Below are 21,543 nucleotides of genomic sequence, written 5' to 3'. Positions count from 1 at the left end.
CTGTCCATCTACCCATTTTCAATTCCACTCTTTTTTTTTTTCAGACTGGAGAATGGGATGGTTAAATGATATTCCTTGTTTTGATGTGGTATTTAGGCACGGAGGTCCTGCCATTATGGAAAATCAGAGATCCACCTGAATAATCTGCTTTCTCCTACTGCCCAACCATCACCACAAACATGTTGCCATATAAAAGAAAGATACCTTTATGAGAATGCCTTTCCCTGATGGTGACGAATCATAGAGGACATAGTGTCTGTGAAAAAACAGGGAGCTGTAAAAACAGCAAGTGCCCTGACAACATTCCATGGCTTGGATTTCACCATGTTACAGACAACCCAGTTCATGCCAAGATGTGGAATTGACAGCTTCTTTTGTGCCCAACAACTGACTCTCCCCCACACCTCCCAAAAGGCTCCAGTGACTGACTCTGTAATTCACATTATAGAGTGGGACTAATTGATCAGGATTTAATGTATGCTTAATTTTCATCTGGAGGATTATCCTGGGAAGGTCTTATTTAAATAAAAGTGCTTGTTGAATGAAAAAGGGGGTGCCACAATAGAGGTGCCTGGACTTGAAATAAAGGCATTAAAAATACAGCAGGGGGGTGGGGGAATAAAAAAGGTGCAGCATCCATCATTTGGGGGAAGGGAATTCAAGGCAAGATTTTTAAAGGCATTAGCTCCTGTGGAATTGAATACATACTATCTTCAAATGTCTTGCTGCCTTTATCCCCACATCCTTCTGTCATGTCATTTTACAGGTACCAGATATGCAGATTTGGATACCAGTTGTACTATCTGTATTTGCTGTATTTTATCCTCCATACCACCAAAGGCCAATGATTTGCAACTGAATATGGAAGTAAAAATTAAATCTGCCTGAACCACAGCTGCAGGGAAGGAAGCAATGAGCTGGGCTCTTGTTTATACAAGTAAGATAAGAAAAACTACTTCCATTTGACAGCAGCCTGTATACTGACACCATTACACTCAAGGAGGAATGCATTCCCTGCAAGTACTTTAAAGTCAGAATTTTACACACACAACCTTGTAATGTAAACATAAGCAACAGCAAGATGTTTTATTACTTGGTTCTGGCACTCCTTCTGGCAATAGCCTTCTTGGTTGGGCAACCATAAAACTAGTTCACATGGATCACCCCAAACTGTCTGCTGCATGCAGCAACTCAGGAGAGCTTTTTGCGTGCTGGTGCTCTGGATAAGAAACTGAATGGAGGATAATGAAGATGAGTTATAGGAAGAAAAAAGAAAAACTGTGACAAAGAGCAGAAGTGAGGAATAATAAAAGACAGAGAAGTATTAACTTTAAGGCAGGGTATAGTTTTCACAGCATTCTATTGTATTGGGAGACAAAAATATGTTAAAGTGTATTAGGCTAATTAACAGAAAGCATTTGAGAAAATTACTTAGTGTCATCATATCTTTCTCTGCTTGGGGCTGGCAAGTTGGCTCGGCCCCTTCTGTTACTTTTTGCGACCGAACTGGTGTCTGAAGTCAACGACCAGTCCCTGGGGAGGCACTTTGCGTCCACTAGAATTGCACTGAGAGCTCTCTATTTCCTTCTCCCTAAGCCGAAGAAAAGCTCCCAGTTTTATGTCCCTTCTTATCTCTGGTGTCATGAATCAAAGGCTTTCAGCATCACCATTAATCAAAGGCTTTCAGCATCATCATCAGATTACGACACACACCTACACACTTCATGCCCTTATTCCATACAGACTTTTGAGACCTTACTACAACTGGCCTCAGGAGTCACAACCTCATTGACCAGCATCACCAGAGTAGAAGAAAAGCCATTAAACTCCATGATGAATCCATGAGAGGTGCCCAGCCAAGACCATCCTCTCACATGTTATTATGGGTAACCAGAGTGGAAAGGCAAGGGCTCACCAACTGCTCAAGGTGTCAATAAGAATCAGCAGCTTGCCTTGCTACAGCCTCTGTAAGGGAAGGATGAGGTGCTGCATTCTCCCTCACTGCTTTGGACAGATGGGAGGGTCCAGCAGCCCCAGGAGCAGTGCCTGTCCTGGCTGACTGGTGATTACCCTGCATGGGCAGCTGGGATGGTGCCCGGCACTGGTCTTCTCATCTCAAGGCTGAACAACCCCAACTCTCTCAGCCTGTCTCCATAGGAGAGGTGCTCCAGCCCTCTGCTCAGCTTTGTAGCACTTATCTGGACTCTCTCAAGGAGCTCTGTGTCCTTCTTATGTTGGGGGCTCCAGAATTGACCACGGTACTCCAGGTGGGTCTCACGAGAGCTTAGTAGGGGGGAAATCACCTCCTTTGACCTGCTGGCTACTCTGCTTTTGATGCAGCCCAGGATACTGTTGGCTCTCTGGGCTGCAAGTGCACATTCCTGCCTCATGTTGAACTTTTTATCAACCAACACATCCATCGTTTGACACTTTAGGCCTCTCTACATTGGCTCACTAGCATAATGCATTTTGTAATTGTTGTAAAACACATTCAGAAAGGGTTTGGGGCTCTTTTTATTATGACACATTGTAACACCCCTTTGGCACCACTATCATACTGTATTATATATTAGCTATATAACTCCTTCTTATGCAAAAGAAGGTTATTCATTATTTTAGTCAATTCTTATTAGTAAGGTGGCTTGTGTTCTGCATAGTAATAGACCAAATGTTTTTCCTGAGCAATCCAACACTTGCACAACTCTAATCTGAATTCCAAGAAGGACCATCAATAACAGGAAAAGGGAAGAAGTTAAAAGGTATTGTAAATGTTGTCTTCTTTTGAAGCTTAGGTAATATTTTAAAATAGAATTTTAAAAAGGATATAATGGCAAAATATGGTAAGTTATCTTAAAAGCCAAGAATCCAACACCACCTGTAAAGTGAAGGAACATCTGTTAAGGGAAACCTTGCACAGCATTTGAAAGCAAAAGTACCAAGATTTATTCCTGTTGATGTTACTGAGAATTACCACACAGTAGAGGTAAGAATTGTCTGGAATAACATCTCAAAGATGCTGTAGAAGCATTTGCAGGCATGGCTGTGAAAGAATAGGACTAGAAATTATCTGAAGTTGCTCACTCTCAGCTTTTTTGTGAAGTTTCTCAGTACGATATTAAACTAGCTATTATGACCAGGAGCAATATACTTGAATTAGCTTTGATTTTTATTATGTAATATATTCAGTGTATTTGAAAGATGATAGATTGAGAGTCTGGAGCAGGAGATCCTCTCTCCATCTTTCTATGAACAAAGTACAAGCCTGCTCTCCTATCAATGCCAAAGCCTTCCAAGCACCCAGAGCAGCCAGTTCTTAGTAGCATTATTCACTTTGATACAGAAACACTATGCATAAATGTTGCTTCAGGAAAGTAACTGAAATTGGAAGGAAAAAATAAATAGCTTGGTTCAGAGACCTTACAGTAGTAGAACAAAGAAGCGGAAAAAAGTTTCCATTTTACAGTGCTAATTTGGAGTGGACAGAAAGAAGGCAGCAGGGAAACAGTGCTGTCCACAACTACTATATGGTAAACACTCCCAAATCCAAATACTGAAAATTTCAGGGGAATAAGACCGTAAGTAAAGAATGCCATTACTGTCACCTTGACTGACCACTTGCATAAAACCAGCCAAAAACAGCCTAACCCACAATTCCTCTGCAGAGCCTGCAACTTTGAGGGTTACAATATATTCAAGTGATAGAAAATCCATCAGGTAAGCTGCTCTGAAGGTTAGTCACACTGTTAAAGCCTTTTCCCATACCTTTAGTGAGAATTTTCTTGTGATGAATTTCCTTAGCTTTTACTTAGCTTCCATGCTGCAAGGGATTTCATAGGGATTTTTTTTCTCCTAGATTAAAGAAGGATCAGCTATCAGAAATCTTTTCACTGTTTAATCTGTGCTCACCTCTTCACCCTTTTTTTTCCTTTTTTTTTTTTGTTTTTTTTTGTTTTTTTTTGTTTTGTTTTACAGGGGGGAAAGGAATAAACTGAATAGCTTAAGTCCTAAGCTGCTTAAGAGTTTCTAAGCCTCTTAGGATAGGGTAAGTTTTCTAAAAACTGAACTCTTGCAGTTTTTTCTGACTAATCTCCAAATTTCCACATACAGATGACGAAACCACAGTGTTCCACTAATGGTGGACAAACCCACAGTGTTTCACCCTTTTACTTTTTACAGAGGAAACAGGCCTGCCTGGTCCTTACAGTTCTGCAGAAGACTAATTGCTCTGCTTCTCTAAGGACTTAATTTGACTGTCAGCTGATGGGGTGACACCTTATACTGGGTGCTCATCTTTAATCACTTCTTTTAAGTCTCACTCATTTAGGCCTGGATAATTAGTTGGAATTTTGGGCCAAGCACACATAAGTTCTGTAGGAACCACCACCTCAGCCTTTCCTCCCATCACCCAGACAACCAATACATTCAAGAGTATCCAGGAAGAGTTCTGTCCTTTTTCCTGCTGAGTGTCAGAGAGCCCAAAGCGAGGATCCTGGGAAACTAGTTAGCTGTCTTACTTGGTAAAACAACCATGATTATACTACCATCAGGATAACTATGCTATCAAAGAGTGCTTCAGATAAGAATTTTAAAGAATTAGTTCTTTAGGAGTTTTTTGTTGATATATCCAGGATTTCTTGTATTGACACAGTGCCCTGCCACAATGCATGACAGTATCATATATTTTTGAGCAAGCACTGAATAAACATCAGTGTTCAATGAAGACTAAAACTCCAGGGAATAATCCTGCTCCTGTAACAGTGAACCAAAGCATGTGAAAAATGAGGAGATGCTAAAGGAAAGAATGAGAGAGACAACTGTTGGCAAAAAAAACCCACAAAAAAATTCAAAAAGACTAAAAACTCATCTATCAAAATATTTTTAGATTGTTTCTTTACAAGAATGAATGATTATATGAGAAAATTAACTTAGAGCAGTCCATCAGCCAACACTAAGCACAAGGGTATTGAGACATACTATTCCCCACTTACTTACACATTCAGAGGTTGCCAGGCAGGCCACTGTGCTTTTGCCTTGATGACTGTTAAAACCTCATCGCTCTGTAAAGAGACACAAAACAAGAAAGTGATTGGGACAATTTTACAATGAGAGTAATATGATTTACTGCAAAAAGAGCTACTAGATCAAACTGTGCCTCCAAATTCCGACTATGAGAAATAAGTGTTGTCCTCCTTGTTATCTGAGCACCTCATGTCCTCTGCTGCACAGGGTTCATCACAGAGTTTATGTGGATTTGGGAGGGAAGAGCAGCAGGGAAAGGCGATCAGACCTTGTGCACAGTCTTTTCCCCTTCGGCAGGAACTGAAATGAGCTTAAAACACCAACAGCAGTTTGCAGACCAAGTTATTTGGTAACATATGCATCATGAGCTGAAGGGAAAGCTTTCAGAGTGGTGCACTGTGATGACAGGTACAAAAAGGAAAATACATTTCTATTGGGAAAATGCCCTCAAACCGATCAGCCCAAACGGAGTTTGTTCTGGTAATACTATCAAAAGAAGAAGACTGTGCTGTATCTTGGTCTGTTAGTCCACTTGTAGTAGTTTATTAGCAAGAAGTATACCTTAGGCTGTTGATTTTGTGACTCTGACAATCCTTGTGGCCAGAGGAACTTACCAGGGTAAAGGAAGCAAAGACAGAAAAATTGCACTGAACGTGTTACAAATTCAAGGGCCAAGAGGCAGGCAAAAACTAGAGGCTGTTGCTCTATGCAAACTAACACACCCTGTGAGCATGTATGATACATTATTTATTAACCTCAAATATGTAAGGAGGTAAAGAGTCCATGGTAGATTCACTACAATCTCCTCCAAATAAAGCCATTGGTAGCACTTTCTTTTTACTCTCCATACTCATGTAAAAATTACAAGATGAAATACAGCATCCACCTGTGGAAGCCCATGTGGTGGCAAAGCATTGTACAAAGCTAATTTCTTAAAGTCTGCAGGAATTCCTGCATCAGCAGTTCTAAACTTTATATTGGTAAAATAAATCCAAGACAAAAGCAGGCCACCATTAACAAGGCTCTGATGACCAAAAGACATGTATCACACTGTTTTAGAAGCATTTTCCCTGTCTCCTTTAGGAACCCACCTTGGTGATTTGCCTAGAGGAACAACAAATGTCATAACTCACTCACATGGTTTCTACTGTAGTTTAAAAATATTTCCCAATTAGACTAAGGAAGCCACCTCATCCATTACCAGTAATTGGCACTTCCAACAGAGATGACTTTTCAGTTTAGTGATAATAGTGCAATTTCCTGCTTGATAGCAAGTTCTGCTACCTGGGCTAGCTCTAGACCATACACACCTCTATTTAAAGAAAACAATATTAACTGGTTGTTTCGACCGCTCTCAACACTTTCTGACTCCCTCTTTTTACCAAAGCAAGGTAATTGCAGCTCTGATGGACCCTCTCTGTAACACTCATACTACTAATATACTTTGAATAAAGAGAATTAGGGGAGGAAAGGAGCAATCAAACAGCCTGCAGCAGAGCTGCACCAGCAGGCAGATTCACTGGGGCAGGTCCTGGGTGAGCAGCAGCAGGTTGAGTCCCCAGCAAAACCCTCTCCCAGCCTCCCTCCTGGGCTGGGTGGCACCCAGATGAGATGCACTCCAACCAGGTTCACCTATGGCAACCTTCTTCTTTCCTCCATGACTACAAAAGTGGAAGAGCCAGCTTTCCTCTTAAAGTGATTTAAAAGGAAATTGATCAAATTAATTAAGTTAAAAGTCTTTACTTCTTTTTATCTGTCAATGGAATTGTCCTTGTTTCAACATGCTAAGTATCTCCAGCCAGGCATATCTTCATTTACTTGCCTTGAGAACACATTTGCATTCAAAATCATTAACTGTGTATTGTACATCCCAAAGAAAGTCTGTTACAAGCACAGATGGTTACGTTTTTAAAATTATCCACTGCTTAACTAATAGAAGCCAATAGTTATGTCAGCAACACCCAAATCACTTATGTCTGAAAGCATTTTAACATGTTCCATGCAAATTAACAATGCGTACCAGGAGTGGATGAACCATGACTAATAGTTTAGTAGTAAGTGCAGAGGGGAGGAAATAAGGAACAGAGCATGTTGCATTCAGACACCCCTGAATTTTTATGAGAGTTGAAAATTGAGATACAAGAGCTGAATTCATGGCCACTTCCTGAACTTTTATTCCAAAACAAGAACATGTAGACCTAGCAATCTGTAGGTCCTGGAATGAAAATAGAATGAAAATTTTTGGTACCTAGAGCTCCTTGGCAATTACAGAGAATTACATTGCAACTTGAATTAAGTAATTTTTATTCCAGACTGACATTCTAATTATGCAGATGTCTCTAACATGCAGATTTGTAATTTTTTTTTTAATTAAAGACTGTAACACTGTTATTAATGCCAGTGTATATTTACTTCCACATGCACTGATAGACAGAAAGGTACTCAAGCAGGTATTTTGTACACTAAGGAGTTTTCTTCGGACAAGTGTTTACGTCAAGAAGATGAAATCCTGGAAAGCAATACAGTAAATTCTGCTTGCTGCCTACTTAGGTCTGTGAGGCTGCTGCCATGGCAGGTCTGGCTGCCAAGTTTTGCTCCAGGCTGGGGAATCCAGCTCCACTCGCCACTCGTGGTGCCACCAGCCCGCATCTCTCCAGCTTCCTGCAGGGAGCAGGCCTGGGGAGATCCTCCAGAAAAACAGCCACATTCCTGTCTCCAGCCTCCCCCTGCATTTTTAAGGGAACATGATAAACTGAAAGAGCCCAAGCAAACAGATGCTAACCCACCATGCAACTGCACAGCCTTGTGAACAATCTATAGAGAGCAATCTATAGAAAACCAATGGTGGTTGGATTTGCTGGCCAGTCTCTTTAACTATAATTTGTTGGCAGATGGTAGCCAATGTCAGGATATTAAATACTTGAAGAAAAACCCACAAATTAGTAATATAAAATGAGTTGATATAACCCAGCTTCCTTGAATAAACCAACTGCACAGACTTCACAGTCTAAAACATCACACAATTTTAATGAATTTTAGTTAACATTTTCTTAGTGCTTGCTGTATCATATTTGCACCCATTTTTCTCTACTTGCCATAGTCCCAAAGTTTTGCTTTGATTCCCAAAGTAAACAAACACTCAAATTCACATTAAAATATGGGAAAAAGATCTAGGATGCTTCACTGTTGTATGTTGCAAGTTGTCATCATTTATGTATTTGGCTGGGAAGCAATGGTTACTAAGTAATGAAACTGTTAGATTTTGAAAAAAGAAAACTGGATAATTTGCAAAATGATGGAGCGTCAAAATGTTCTCATGTCAGAACAAGTTAAAGGGGGAAGCAACAATGCACTTGCTTGGAGCTGCTGAAAATCCTTTAGGTAAAGTCTGCTAGACACCTCTTCTGACAATAAAAGGAAATCAAACAAACAAACAACCCCCCCCAAAAAACAACAAACAAAAACAAGGGAAGAAAACTGTCAAGCCTATGTTTGCCTCTATGGAGTTTTCAAGGAATGAATTTGGGATTACCTGTCAGTTGTTACAGAGATATACAGAAGGAAAGTGGTTTACCTGCTTCCCTTTTCCCATTCAAAGTAGTTTCCTCCTTGAGTACCAATTACAGAACTGCTACTTGGGAATTTGCAATTGATTTTTTGCTCAGCTTCTTTTGAGCATATCGATTATCACACCATGGAGTACAGGTATGAAATTCTCCCATGAGGACAGTGAGAGCCTGTGGGCAGGTTCTCATGGCAGCAACATGCCCTGCTCCTCAGCAGCTGCACCCATTTGTCTGCACCTCCCTTTGCTGTGAGAACTGGCTACTGCTGACACAGCACCTCTGCGACTCCTTTAAGTAGGAAGTCATGATTTAATGATTGAGTATAAGGTCTCAGGAGCCTTTATGCTAAATCCCTCTAAAAAGTGTGGTTAGGCATAACCACTTACAAAACTTGGTTTAAAATCTTTGTAGAGCCTCTTGAAGCCTCTTTTTCAGTTTCAGTTAGTTCACTTATACGATTTCAATTTCCAGTTGAAATAGAATGATTTGCTCTCCACATGCTTTATGCTTGTTCAAAAAGCTCAGTGGAGCCAAAAGCTCAGTGGAGCCAATCTAGTTTCTAGACTGACTTTGATATTTCTCAGATTGTGACCTAAATTAAAACATGCAAAAAGAGCAAACAATTATTCTTTTCTCCTATCCACTTTCTACATTTGTGTCCAAGCTGGGGCGCGGGTGGTTGACTCAGTAGAAGTTCTCTATCAAAGTCCTGTCCTCCAAAAAGTCCTAGTAGCATGATTTGAAAAAGTGATTTATGTCATTCTAATACAGACAGCCTTACTGACATTCTGAAGTTGGCAAAAATTAATCATTTACTTCACGTCCATTTGTTCCTGCAATGTACAAATGAAGGCATAGGCAGAGGAAGTCATTAAATGGCAACAAATAGAACCCTGTGGTATGAAACCAGTGCTAACATTTCCTCATCTTCAGGAATAGAAAGTGGGACATAGCTCAACGAAGCAGCATTGAAGATAGAATTAGATTTGAATTCTTTCTCATCCAAGAGGATTTGAAACAACTTGCTTAAAGGGTAACATCCATTAAAATGTAATGAAAATTTCATGCAAAAGTTTTAAGTAACCCCTGAATGCCTTTAGAATAAAAGAAAGATTGGTAGGATCTGGAAAGCCACATAAATGATTTAATGTGCTCCTGCTGCATCCTGTCTTTCCTTGGGAATCACATGCTATGAAAACAAGTATGATAAAGAGCTGTGAAGGGATAGTTGGGTGCTCTTAAAAGCTGATCAGTCTTTTATGATGGGTATAAATAGGCCCTGTTCCACCTCCACCCTATGCAGACACAGAGAAACGACTTTAGAACGTAAAAAGCATGAAAAAGAATGTGTGTTCAGTATCCCCAAGATGAGGATACTAAGATTCTTCAGTTTATGAAAATAGTTTCAGGTAACAAATATCTTCAAACCCTCACATTTTGGCTCCATGTTGCTACATCCACTGTATAACTGCACACCTTGTTACAGAGTGGTGGAAATGTTTAGGAGGGAATATTTAAGAGAAGATACAAACATCTGCTTGCACACTCTGAGCAGCCAGGTAGCCAACAAGGAAGCCTGAAGACAAGAGGCTGCTACAGTTATTCCTCTTATGGCCGTAGGTATCTCTCTCACTACTAAAAGGACATATATACTTGGGACTGACAGCATAAAGCTCTCCTGAAAGAAGACACCTTTCTTCTAAGCTAGGACTGGTGACAGTATTTGCTATAATACTCCTCTAGTGTTTATACTGTATAGATCAAATTTTCTACTGAGGGGTTTATGTTTGTCTATAACTGTCTCGAAACTGTCCCTGCTGCTGAGTGAGAGACTCCCTACATGACAATACTGTCTAGTCTGCTGATGAAACTACCACAGCTGGAAAAAAAGGGCTCCAGTTTAGTGCTAGAGTGCAAGACTTGTGAGTAGGCTACTTGCTGGAGAAGGAGGAGTTCTGAGCTCTGAATCATGATTTATCTAATAACCACTTAATATCAGGTAAGAGGGCAGTGACTGATTTTAAGTACAAAAGAAAAAAATAAATATATTTAATTGCAATAGAAGTGCACACTTTCCTTTGAGGCTGAAAGAAAAATAAATACCAACATTGTCCAACTTAATAAATAAATACCAACTCAAAATACCTTGTTAATCAATGCTCAGCACGTTATGGACTTCCACAGATACTAGCTGAAACATGGCATATTTTCTCCTGGTGCATGAAATCTGCAGACATCTTGCCTACCTCAGTTTTGCATATATATCTGGATAAAAGGGGGACACTGACGTACACACATTACTGATGTTTGTAAAAACCTTAAAAGAAAAAGGAAGTGTCTGCTTTGTGGCAACAAAATATTTCTGGGTTAAAAGCAGCTACATACATCTTTCTTTGCTCTGGAGCTCATCTTTATATAAATATTCTCAGCACGTACATTTGCTTTATTTAACTGTGAATGTCATCTCCTGTAATGCAATCCCAATGGGCATGTTTCATTAACTGCATAAGCAATCAGTGTGCTTTGGGTCTGCCCAGGCTTCTGAGGATTTCTTGTTTACGTGGAGCATGGCAGAAGTTCCCCATAGCTATTAGCATGGTCATTACATAATCTTACTTGCAAGGCTACTCCTGTGAGCTGGGAATACATCATGGAACAGATCTGTGTTCCTGTGGGCGCAGCCAAAGAGGCTGCTCAAGTTGCCCTAAGCCTCAGGGCTGAGATGCACTTCTTTCTAGCAGGCAGAGATCGCTTTATTTTTTTTTTAATGAAAGAACGTGCAGAAGATGTTTTTATCCAGTTTATAAAAAATAGCATTTTTTTAAAGGTTAAGCTTTTAGTCACAAATTACTTTATGTGGAAGGAAAAAACCCCACCAAAACGCCCGTATTTAAAGGCAAAGACTTATTTCAATGATCTGATGACAACTTAATTCTGTTTAATTCTACGACTGACTTTGATTCAGGCAGATTATACTTAAAGCTGTAGCACAGATTTGGGATTACTTTAAGCAACAGCAGAACTACACTTCCGAGAGTGGAATTATACCAGGATTGTGTCTGCCCATTTTACTTTGACTTCTCTTTGTTTATGATAAGGATTTAATGGCAGCTGAGAAAAAAACCCCACATATAAGTTATATAAATACTCCCAAATGGAATCATTCTTTGATCATAGTACATACAATATTCCCTCTACAAATAACCATTTATTTAATTAAAAAACCTGAATCCTTTTCTTCAAAAAATAAGGAACATTTCAGAGATTATAAAATCTGTGGGTTTTGGTTCAAATGTGAAACTCTGGGGAATTTCCAACATTTTAATAAAATCCATTCAATTACAAAAGCCTAATTTTGGGGCTGTGATAAATGGAGAAATACTGTTGGGATGTAACTAAAGAAAAATATTAAAAAACGGAAGAAAAGATGAGCATTTAAATCCAATCCTGAATAGTTACTGTCTGAATAGGTCCCATTTCAGGACAGCTAGTAACACAGTGCTTCAGACAGTCCCAGCTTAACCACTGTGCTGTACATGAAATCTTTCCTAAATCAGATACATAGCATTTTTTTATTCACTTTTAAAAAGGAAAAACCTCTCTGTTAGATAATCGGGCTGAGAATTTTCCCAAAATGTGGACATTGTCCTTATTTTCCAGAAAATTTGGAAATATGTGTTGAAGCTACAGTTTCAGGATGGTGACTGCACAGATTTTAGCTGACAGTGCAATTTTAAAACATAGGGTTTTGGAAGGGAATTATAGGAATTAGAATTCTGGCTTTTGTTAATAATTACTAGGATAGGATGAAAAAAGGAGTAAGTTCATTGTTACTCTTGGTATGTATCCCAAAAGCACTATTCACTTTGCATTAACAACTTTCTGCATTACCTGTCCCACAGGGTTTTCTTTTAATGAAGTGGTTGTTTCAAGAGGTTAACGTAGGCTGAAATTAATACCAGAACTGTTGCTCATGGCAACAATGAGAATCATATGCTCTGTTTTATTTCCATGAAGGTGCAGTTACATAATCGAGGGTGTCCCAGTCAAGCAATAGTTCAGCAGTGAGTGTTAATGAGCCCTAGGTATGCTCTGAGTATTTAAGCTCTCATTCTCTGTGGCTGAACAGATACTGGAGGAAAAGGGTCACCCTTGTGAACCCACTTTTTGATCACATGTTGATTTTCTATTGAACAAATTGCTTCATTTTACATAGAGTGCTTTGCTGTCTTTACCACTACAGAAACATTTGGGGACCCTAAATTACTTTGCCAAAAACAAGGGAAGATCTTTTTTCAACTCTTAGGAGTGGCTGCTTAATAAAGTAGGGGATTAAACTAGGTTTTGAGGTTGACCGTAAGTGATGCAACTCCCACCCTCTGCTCAATAGGTTTATCCAATACATACCCTTTTGTCCTTCTGTCTTAACTTTTTCAATTTCATCAATCGTTTAGACCAAACTAGCCTTTAAACACGTATCTATGTGAAATAAAGCTATTGCTATTTTAAACTCACAAATGATCTGGAAACAGTGAAAACACCAGAAGAGAAACAGGGGGAAAAGACAACCCAAAACCAATGCAACACAACAAGGCATCTGTGTATAATAAAGCAGGCGTATGCAACTGAATGGCAACCTGCAAGACAAAACCAGCATTTACTGGTGATAATGATAAAATTGTTTTAATACACTAGGATCAATCATCAGATTGATATTCAGGTAGGTACAGCATTTTTTGCTCAGACTCCTCCAACTAGTTTCAAACCAGTCAGGATGAAAGCACTGAGACAGCCTCTTGGGCATGCTAGAAATAAGTGAGTTTCAACTGCTTAAATACCAGCAGGAAACCTCAGGAGAAGGCTGGGTCTGTGCTGAGAAACACCACAGAGAACAGGGGCAGAGAACAATTCCATCTTCTGGTAAATGCTGGCAGTAAGACTCCAGGTCTCACAATTGTTCATTCCGCTGCTTCTCTCAGAGATTAGCCAAATGTCTACTGCCTGAATGGAGGAGAAATAATTATTTGGAAAGTAGCAAGTGATTTTAAATAAGACCAGCTAATTAGCTCAGGAGGTGAGCTTTCCTGACCCTTGGCAGCATTTTGACAATTCAATGTCAGGGTGTTGTTGTTTGTTTTTTTTCCATTCAGAATGTACCATATAAATATTCTAAATGTGCATTAACTGCTGCACAGACAATCACCACAGCTTAATTTCCCTTCAGTAAAGCTGTTGTGCCTAAGCCTTTATCATTTCTTGAAAAACAACAACAAAACAACAACAACAAAAAAGCCAAACACAAAAAATTCAACCAAAAATGTAGTCTTTAAAGAAATTAAGAATCCTATAATAAATTATAGTTTCTGTAATCTGGAAAGGAGCATTCTTTTAGAGAAAGAAATTTCACTTTGCTATTCCCCCTTACACTTGCAGCCATTGCTATGACAAACAGGTAGCTGCCCTTGTGAACCATTTCTCTGGCACTCTGTAGTCTCATGGTTTATGCTTTGACATCAACCTGTCTCAGAATTTAATGACCAAAGACACTTGTCTCAGATTTTGGATAAAGTCATCTCAATCTCTGACAGGACTTACAAGAGCAGGCTTTTAAGAGAAACATCAGAGATTTCTCCAAGGAGTGGAGATGTTGCCATTTTCCCATCAGGGGCTGCCTTTACCACCTCCTTTCCTTGCAACTCCCTTCCCTTTCCACAACAACTCGGTCTACACTGTGGGACTCAGGACAACCTACGTAGTCCTCCATGGACAGGGGATCCAGTCTGATATCCCTGATTCTGCTTGTGTGCTTTAATTTTGCCTCATCTTTGCTTCTGCCCTCCTGTAAGTCAGGACAGATAAGGAAACAGACTGCATTACCCATCCTCAGGGCAGAATCAGCTTTCAGGGGAGTGGATATCTTCTGTTTTTCTCAGACATGGAACTCTCCTGTCCTACTCCCCAGTGTGGATTTGTATACATTTAGAAAGGTCTTGTTTAGGTAGATACTACATGGAGGCAAATCCAGAAAATGAGACTGACTCCGGAAAGTTTCCCAGCTACTTCTCACAACCTTGGATGGTTTGCTCTGGCTTTCCAGCAATTGGACAGCTGGAAAATGGTATTAGGTTTGTTTGTTTGTTTGTTTTTGGTAAGCTACTTAGCACTAACTATTCCCTCAGAACAGTGTGGGAGGTTAGATGAAGTTTATCTCCCTTCCTGGTTCCCACACTACTTGTTGCTTAAAGAACTTCAAGTATCTTCAGGTAATACAGTCATACCTTACATGTGCCATTGAGCAGAATTTTTATTAGAAGAGGATTTATATAAGACTTACAGCTTTAAAACAGTAGGAGCCGTCATTAGATTGAAATCTGCAACTGATGGAATTAACATACTAGGGAAGAGCTATTAATTCCACTGTAGAAAGTACTGGTTTGGTTTCTAGTTGCTTACTTAGAACAGCAAAAATGGAACAGAGAAATAAGAACTGAGCCCTGTAGCCACAATGCTATTTGTCACACTGTAATCCCCTATTCCACTATGTCATGCAGGAGGGTTGGAACTAGATGATCTTTAAGGTCCCTTCCAAGCCAAACCATTCTGTGATTATATAAGCTGGAGGGGGACTTTTTACAAGGGCATGTAGAGACACAGGACAAGGGGTAATGGCTTTAAACTGGAAGAAGGTAGACTTAGATTAGGCATTAGGAGGAAATGCTTCATTATGAGTGTGGTGTGATACTGGAACAGATTGTGGCTGGAAGTGTTCAAGATCAGGTTGGATAGGGCTTTGAGCAACCTGGTCTAGTGGGAGGTGTCCCTGCCCAGGCAGGAGGGTTAGATGATTTCTAAGGTCTCTTCAACCCAAACCATTCTGTTCTCTTCTATGGCTCTACAGTAATCAGATATAAATGTGTGATGCTATCGCTGTAATAAGCCAGACATGAAGAAATGTGTTTGTCTTACAGAGCATCTCTGGCTGCTCTGGAAAAATTCTTTGGACATCAAATTGCTGAGTGCAGCACTCATGTAGTTCTGTGGACAGAATAGTTCTAAATTAAGAAACATAAGAAGAGGCTTGTACCCTAAAAGAAAGTTTTTCACCACATTGCACTGTACTTTCTTGCCACAGTATTAATTCTAAAAAACAAAGAAATAGTGAGAAACAATAACTGCAGTGAAGTCACAGGAAGTGTATGTTCATTTTAGCTGTAAAATGCCACCAGCTGGTAAGGACACACCTTAAATCTGTGTACCTTAGAGTACTGCTAAAAAACCTCATTGTGATGTACAACCCTTGCTATTTCCCATGGCTGTTTTGAAATTATATCTACAATAACATATTTATATTCTTATCTCTAAAGCTAATGTGCTGAAGTTAGGTTTAAATTTTAGAGTTTAGCTATTACTCATAAAATGACAGAATGCATGATTATGCCACGAAACAGGCATTTTGAATATTCCACAACATGTTCAGAGCCAAAAAAAGCACATTTCTCATTTCAGTATTAAAGCACATCTTTCTGTTGTGATCATCTAATTTGCATTCCTTTAGGCATTGAATAAACTATTTTCTAATGACTTTGTAATCAGAATCGTACAGTTCTTTTAAATCAGGGATAGTGGGTACAGATATTTATTTTCCTTCCTTTTTTTCTTCTCTCTCATTGAGTCCCCTTCTCACACCAGCCTCCTGTTGGAGGATTTACAGTAGAGCACAGAATGAAAATATCAGACCCTTCTTCATTTGTACAAAAGCAGGCCACACTGGTCACCACTGAAGTCCTAATTCCAGGTGTTAAGCTACTTTACTAAAATAATTTACTATCCCTTAAAAAAAAAGGGAAAAAATAAAAGGTTTCCTTTATTTTTACTAATCTCTGAAGAGATTAGAACTGCTCCACTATTGCAGGGCAAACTTCCAAAGTGGGTAATAAACAGAGCCACAAAGCATGGTAAATGTCACCTCTCATTATTAAGCCAATGCTCAGACTCTATTCACTGGAGTAACTTTAAAGATACTTCATCCTTTGGCTAATCAGGATGAATGTTTTTAGTGCTCATGTTTCTAATGCTAAAGTAGGCAAAATTCCCAGGCTGGTTCCATCCTGTCTTCTCCTGACACTGCAATTGTACACTGAAAGAAACTGATGGAAGTGGCCACTTAAACTATAATTGTTTACAAGTTGCACCACAGTAACTACTGAAATACTATTAAATATGTAATTATTGTGGCATTCTCTAAAGTCTGATTAGCCAATTAATAGCACTTTGTATTTTCATGGCCCCTTGCCTCAAGGAATTTTTAAATGTTTTTAAACAATAATTAAGTCCTAGAGCTCTCCGGTTAATCATATGCACAATTGTACAAACTTAGTAAACCAAATCAACCACCTACAGTTCAAATAGGTTTTTTTCCAAGCATTTTCACTGAATTCCTGCTCTATGATGATACAACCACAGGCCCTACAAGAAATAAGACCAACAATCGTATTGCCATTGGTCTTGTCTATAACTGAAGAAGTGATAGCTGCTAATCCACAAGAAAAGGAAGGGGCACCAAGCTTTCTCTACAATATTGAATGACTTGATGATCCATCTACTGATAAGCTAAATAATTATATACAAACATGGCACCATCTACAATCTGGACTGTCAATTGGAATTTGTAGTTAAAACATTAATTAATCCAGCAAGTATGATCAGGCCGTCTGTCAAGTATATGAGCTACACTAACTGCATATTAACTAACAGATAATCTGTGTCTCAAATGCCATCTTTCACAAAACCAAAACCCATGTAAAACCAACCTAAAAGTCACACTATAAACCAGGTCCTTAGCAGGCATGCCATTGGTTTTGAAGAACAAATGGATGTCTTCCCAGTATTCACCTTACTATAATGGGTTTATAAATGAACATACTTGTTCAAAGAGGACAGATGAGAATTTTGTACAATTTATTTCCCCCAATACCATCTACAAAGCAAGAAGGTTGTTATATCTCATCCTTTTCCTGGAATAATTGCATCATAAACTAAATAAAAACCACTCCTCAGAAAAAAAATTCTCTCAAATTAATAATTCGGCCTCATCCATCTCTATCCCAGTCAGAAAGGAAAGTACCTGTTGCCACTCCATCCAGTCTTGACAACTGTAATGTCAAAACAAGTTTCCTGTGCATCAACAGACTTCCTGCTGTGCCAAAAACCACAACGACATCATAACATTTCACAGGAACTATGCAGATGAAAGAAAAAAGTAAAATATATTATGCCCTATAAAGAAATCACACAGCCCAGAAAAAAGGAAACTCCCATCTCCAGTAAGACATATTCTAATTGTCAGGAGAACCTACAAAATACTTGCAAAGCTTGGGAACTAAGATCCAGTACTCTCTGTTTAGGAACAGTTCTTGCTGTCACACATGATTTATCACCTCCCCACCACCCAGCTGTCTAATTAATTAAACATAGTCAATGTTAAAACTTTAGAACTTTTGAGCATTATGTCTTTCTGTAAACTTTCCTTTGGTCAACAAATATTTATGAAAACTTGGGGAACAAACCACAGTCCTACTGAGCCAAGGTTTAATGCACTTAACCAGCCAGCTTCAATTTCTCAAAAACGTTCTGTTCATTTTATAGAAGAAAACAAATCTCTTTCTCACACAAAGATCTGAAAAGATACCAATTGCTCACAGGTTTACACCTTATCATTATTCATTTTCTGAGTCAGAGTTGCTGTATGCAACAGGCAAGAACATTTGCAAGTGCAGATACTATTAGTGAATAATTCAAATAACTAAATTATACAAAAGTTACGACTGTTTTTGAAGGAAGGTACTACTTACTATAAGCATGGCCAGGCGAATCTGAAGTTTACACTTTGTATGATCAGATTACTGAAGTAATGAGGATTTTTTCTTTCCACCTCCTTTGCACATAGTTCCTAGTATCTTTCCCAGATACAGGGATTTCTAAATGGCCCTGAATGCCTCTCTCCTCCTGATCATTAATACTGTCCTGATTTTATCAGCCTTTCTCATTAATCACTGATTACTATAGCTCCACAAGAACTTAAAAGAAGCCTTAAACATTCACAGTTTCTTCTTTTGGCTTTCAGGTCCATATTTCTACTGATATTGTTCTGCACATTTCTTCTACAATAAATCATCCTGCATTATTGGTCCCACGTGGCTGCATGCCTTTCATTTTTGTGAACTAAAATCCAGCCTTCTTATTGACTGCAGCTGCTTTTAAATACACTTTGGTGTCAGCAGTGATTTACTTTTTAATTATATTATTTTATTGTAGATGAGTGGTCCTGTTGTTTTCTTAACAGCTGCCTCAGAGGCAGTGCTCAAATAAATGAGACCTCAGCATTTAAGCAAGGAAAAGAAGTTAATTCACAATTCCTTAACAAAAGAATTTTCTCCAATAACATTCTCAATGAAAATATCACCGCACTTCCCAAATATTTTAGATTTTAGCATGATGATTAAGGGGGTCATTTCCTTGAAGTATGTTCCAGTTGAGCATTCTTGAGAGATTCTTTCTAAAAAGACCAGCAGTGACAGCACAAAGATAAGATTATTTCTGTCTCTCTTCCAAAAGCTTGAGACTGATTTACTGGTTTTGTATTTCAGCTGCAGAAACAATTTCTGAATCCAATGCTCTCCAAAATTAAAGACTAGGGATTTTATCTAAGTAGAAGTTCCATTTTTGTTCCCTGATATATATGTAATTTCTCTTGTCTGCAAGACTGCATTCATGCTGTATCTGGGGCAAGTAGTAGATCAGGTAGTTGCTTTCAATTTCTGTACTGCTGGTCACTAGTTGTTTGTTATTTTGTAACATTATTCTTGCACAGTCTATGTGGAATTGAGAAGTAGCCAAAATAATACATGTGGCACACAATTCTTTCTGATTCTATGTATCTACCAGAAGAATCCGGTGCAGTGCAAGGCTAACTTCATAGTAGGCTGACTTTTTTCCTGTTTTTTCCAGTTATCTTTATCCTTCCAAAGGTCTTTTTCTGTTCCTTGCAACAACCATCTTCAAAATAACAGGGTGGAGGGGAGAAAGGAAAGGAGCAGATGTAGGCTAACGAGCAAATAACTACTGGTTGTTGAAAAATACGTGATAAATGGGCAAGATCATTTTCCAAGGAGTAGTTTGTAACCCTCGTCCTCCTGTGCCACCAAACTCTAAGGGACCAGGCTCAGGAAGGAGCTGAAGAAGTAAACCCTGCAAGACCACTCCAAGAAAGCATTAACAACCCATGTCTCCATTTACCCACTAACCAGGCACAGCTCTGGTTGGAACTGAGTTGTGACCATCATCTCCTTACTATGATGGAGATGTTCAAACTGTAGGTGGCCCCCAGCTCTACTTATAGCCATGTTCAGAACAGCAATGATCTGGTTGTGGATGTTTTCTGACTGCTTTCAAAGGGCTCACTCACTATTCAGCTATGGACTCAAAGTAGGAAAAAAGCCACAGACAAATGCTAAAGTAGCAGTCAATTCAATTTCGGGTCTAAAGTCCTCCTTTCAGATACAAATATTTATCTGCTGAAACACAAAAGCTGTACAACCATTTCTGAGGACAGAATCTAACTTATTATTAAAAACAAGAGCATTTGTTCCTACTGTGATCTCTTGCTAGCATTAGAGCAGGGAGCTCTTACAGTATTCATTAGCTCTGCATGTTTTGTTTTTTCATCTGTTTGCTTACCTAGGCAAAGAAGGGAGGATATATTTAGGAGCTCCATCATTCCACAGCCCACAGAAGAATTCAGGAATGCACAGTGCCAGCATTTCAGAATCTATACCTTCTGCATACCACTTCATTCCTTTATCTTTACTACAACATTAGCTCTGATGTGTCACAGAAATCTCTAGGGTTTAGAAATGACTTATGCATTAATTACCTGAAGCTTAATCACTAGGAAAATAAATGTAAACATCATCATTTCATATTGTATTTCATTAACATTCGGGGGGGGGAAGAAAAATGAACATTCAGCTGGCTTTCATGTCCACATCCTCTATTTTTTACGCCAGAACAACATATTGAAAGTGAAAAAAGATCTCTGTGGGTATTTATGTGAATACAGAATTTTAGTCACATGGATTTATGCTGAGTGCTGTTAATATCTGGTTCTTCGAAGTGAGACAAACTCACCTACAAAATGTCATGGATTTTTTTGTTAGTAATGACACAGAGTCCAAGACAGGAGCTGTCTCTGTGTTTGGAAAGCATCCGGAGTATTTTTGGCTCTAAGCCTAATAAAATAAAATCAAATAGATGTGTTCAGCAACTCAAGAGTGTCTGCAGCTTTCAGGTCAGGTACCACATAACAGTTACTCATGTATTCCAACTGCAAAGACCCACCTGGCTAGATGCATGAAATGTAGTTAGATTTGCAATCATCACGGTTAAAAGAACTATGACAGATTATTTGAGACCCTGCCCTTTTTGCTCTTTTATTATGCTACATCTTGATTTTCTAAACAGCTTCTAAAACTATTTCAGCTTGATTCATTTGGAGAGAAAGAGAAAGAAAAAGGAAACATGACTCATAGAAGCATTAAGGTTATTGCTGGCACCTGTCTCAGAAAATTTTAAAGGCAAGGAAATAGTGGATCCCTTTATCTCAAAGGGAAACCTGTGAAATATATTGCTAAAGGTTTCCATGAGTCAAAAAGGACCATTCTGGAAAGAGACTGAGAAAAAGGCATAATAATCTTCTACCTCACAAATGGAGAGCCAGTTGCAGTGGAACATGCTATCAGTTCCTACAAAAGATGGAAAAATCTGTTAGTTTAACTTCCAGATCTCACAGAAGACATTGAAATTCCCAGAAGAGACATCTAATAGGAATCACTCCAAACATAGTTATATCTGTTTTGAAATTTATGTTTCCTTATATTTTAACCTAAGGTCCCTTGGATAA

At 38.9% G+C, this 21,543-nt stretch overlaps 1 protein-coding gene across 1 annotated transcript in view; it reads right to left on the bottom strand.

Moving 5' to 3' along the window:
• SPON1 (spondin 1) overlaps positions 1-21,543 on the bottom strand; it is a 187,619-nt gene that overhangs the window by 26,291 nt on the left and 139,785 nt on the right. The window contains exon 7 of the mRNA XM_051622213.1: positions 4,993-5,057. Within this exon, the coding sequence (XP_051478173.1) occupies positions 4,993-5,057 (65 nt within the window). The remainder of the gene's footprint in view (positions 1-4,992; positions 5,058-21,543) is intronic.

Source organism: Apus apus, chromosome 5 (assembly GCF_020740795.1).
Source record: "Apus apus isolate bApuApu2 chromosome 5, bApuApu2.pri.cur, whole genome shotgun sequence".
NCBI classification, from domain to species: Eukaryota; Metazoa; Chordata; class Aves; order Apodiformes; family Apodidae; genus Apus; species Apus apus.
Note: the sequence above shows the minus strand (reverse complement) of the source record. Positions and strands in the feature narration are given on the sequence as shown.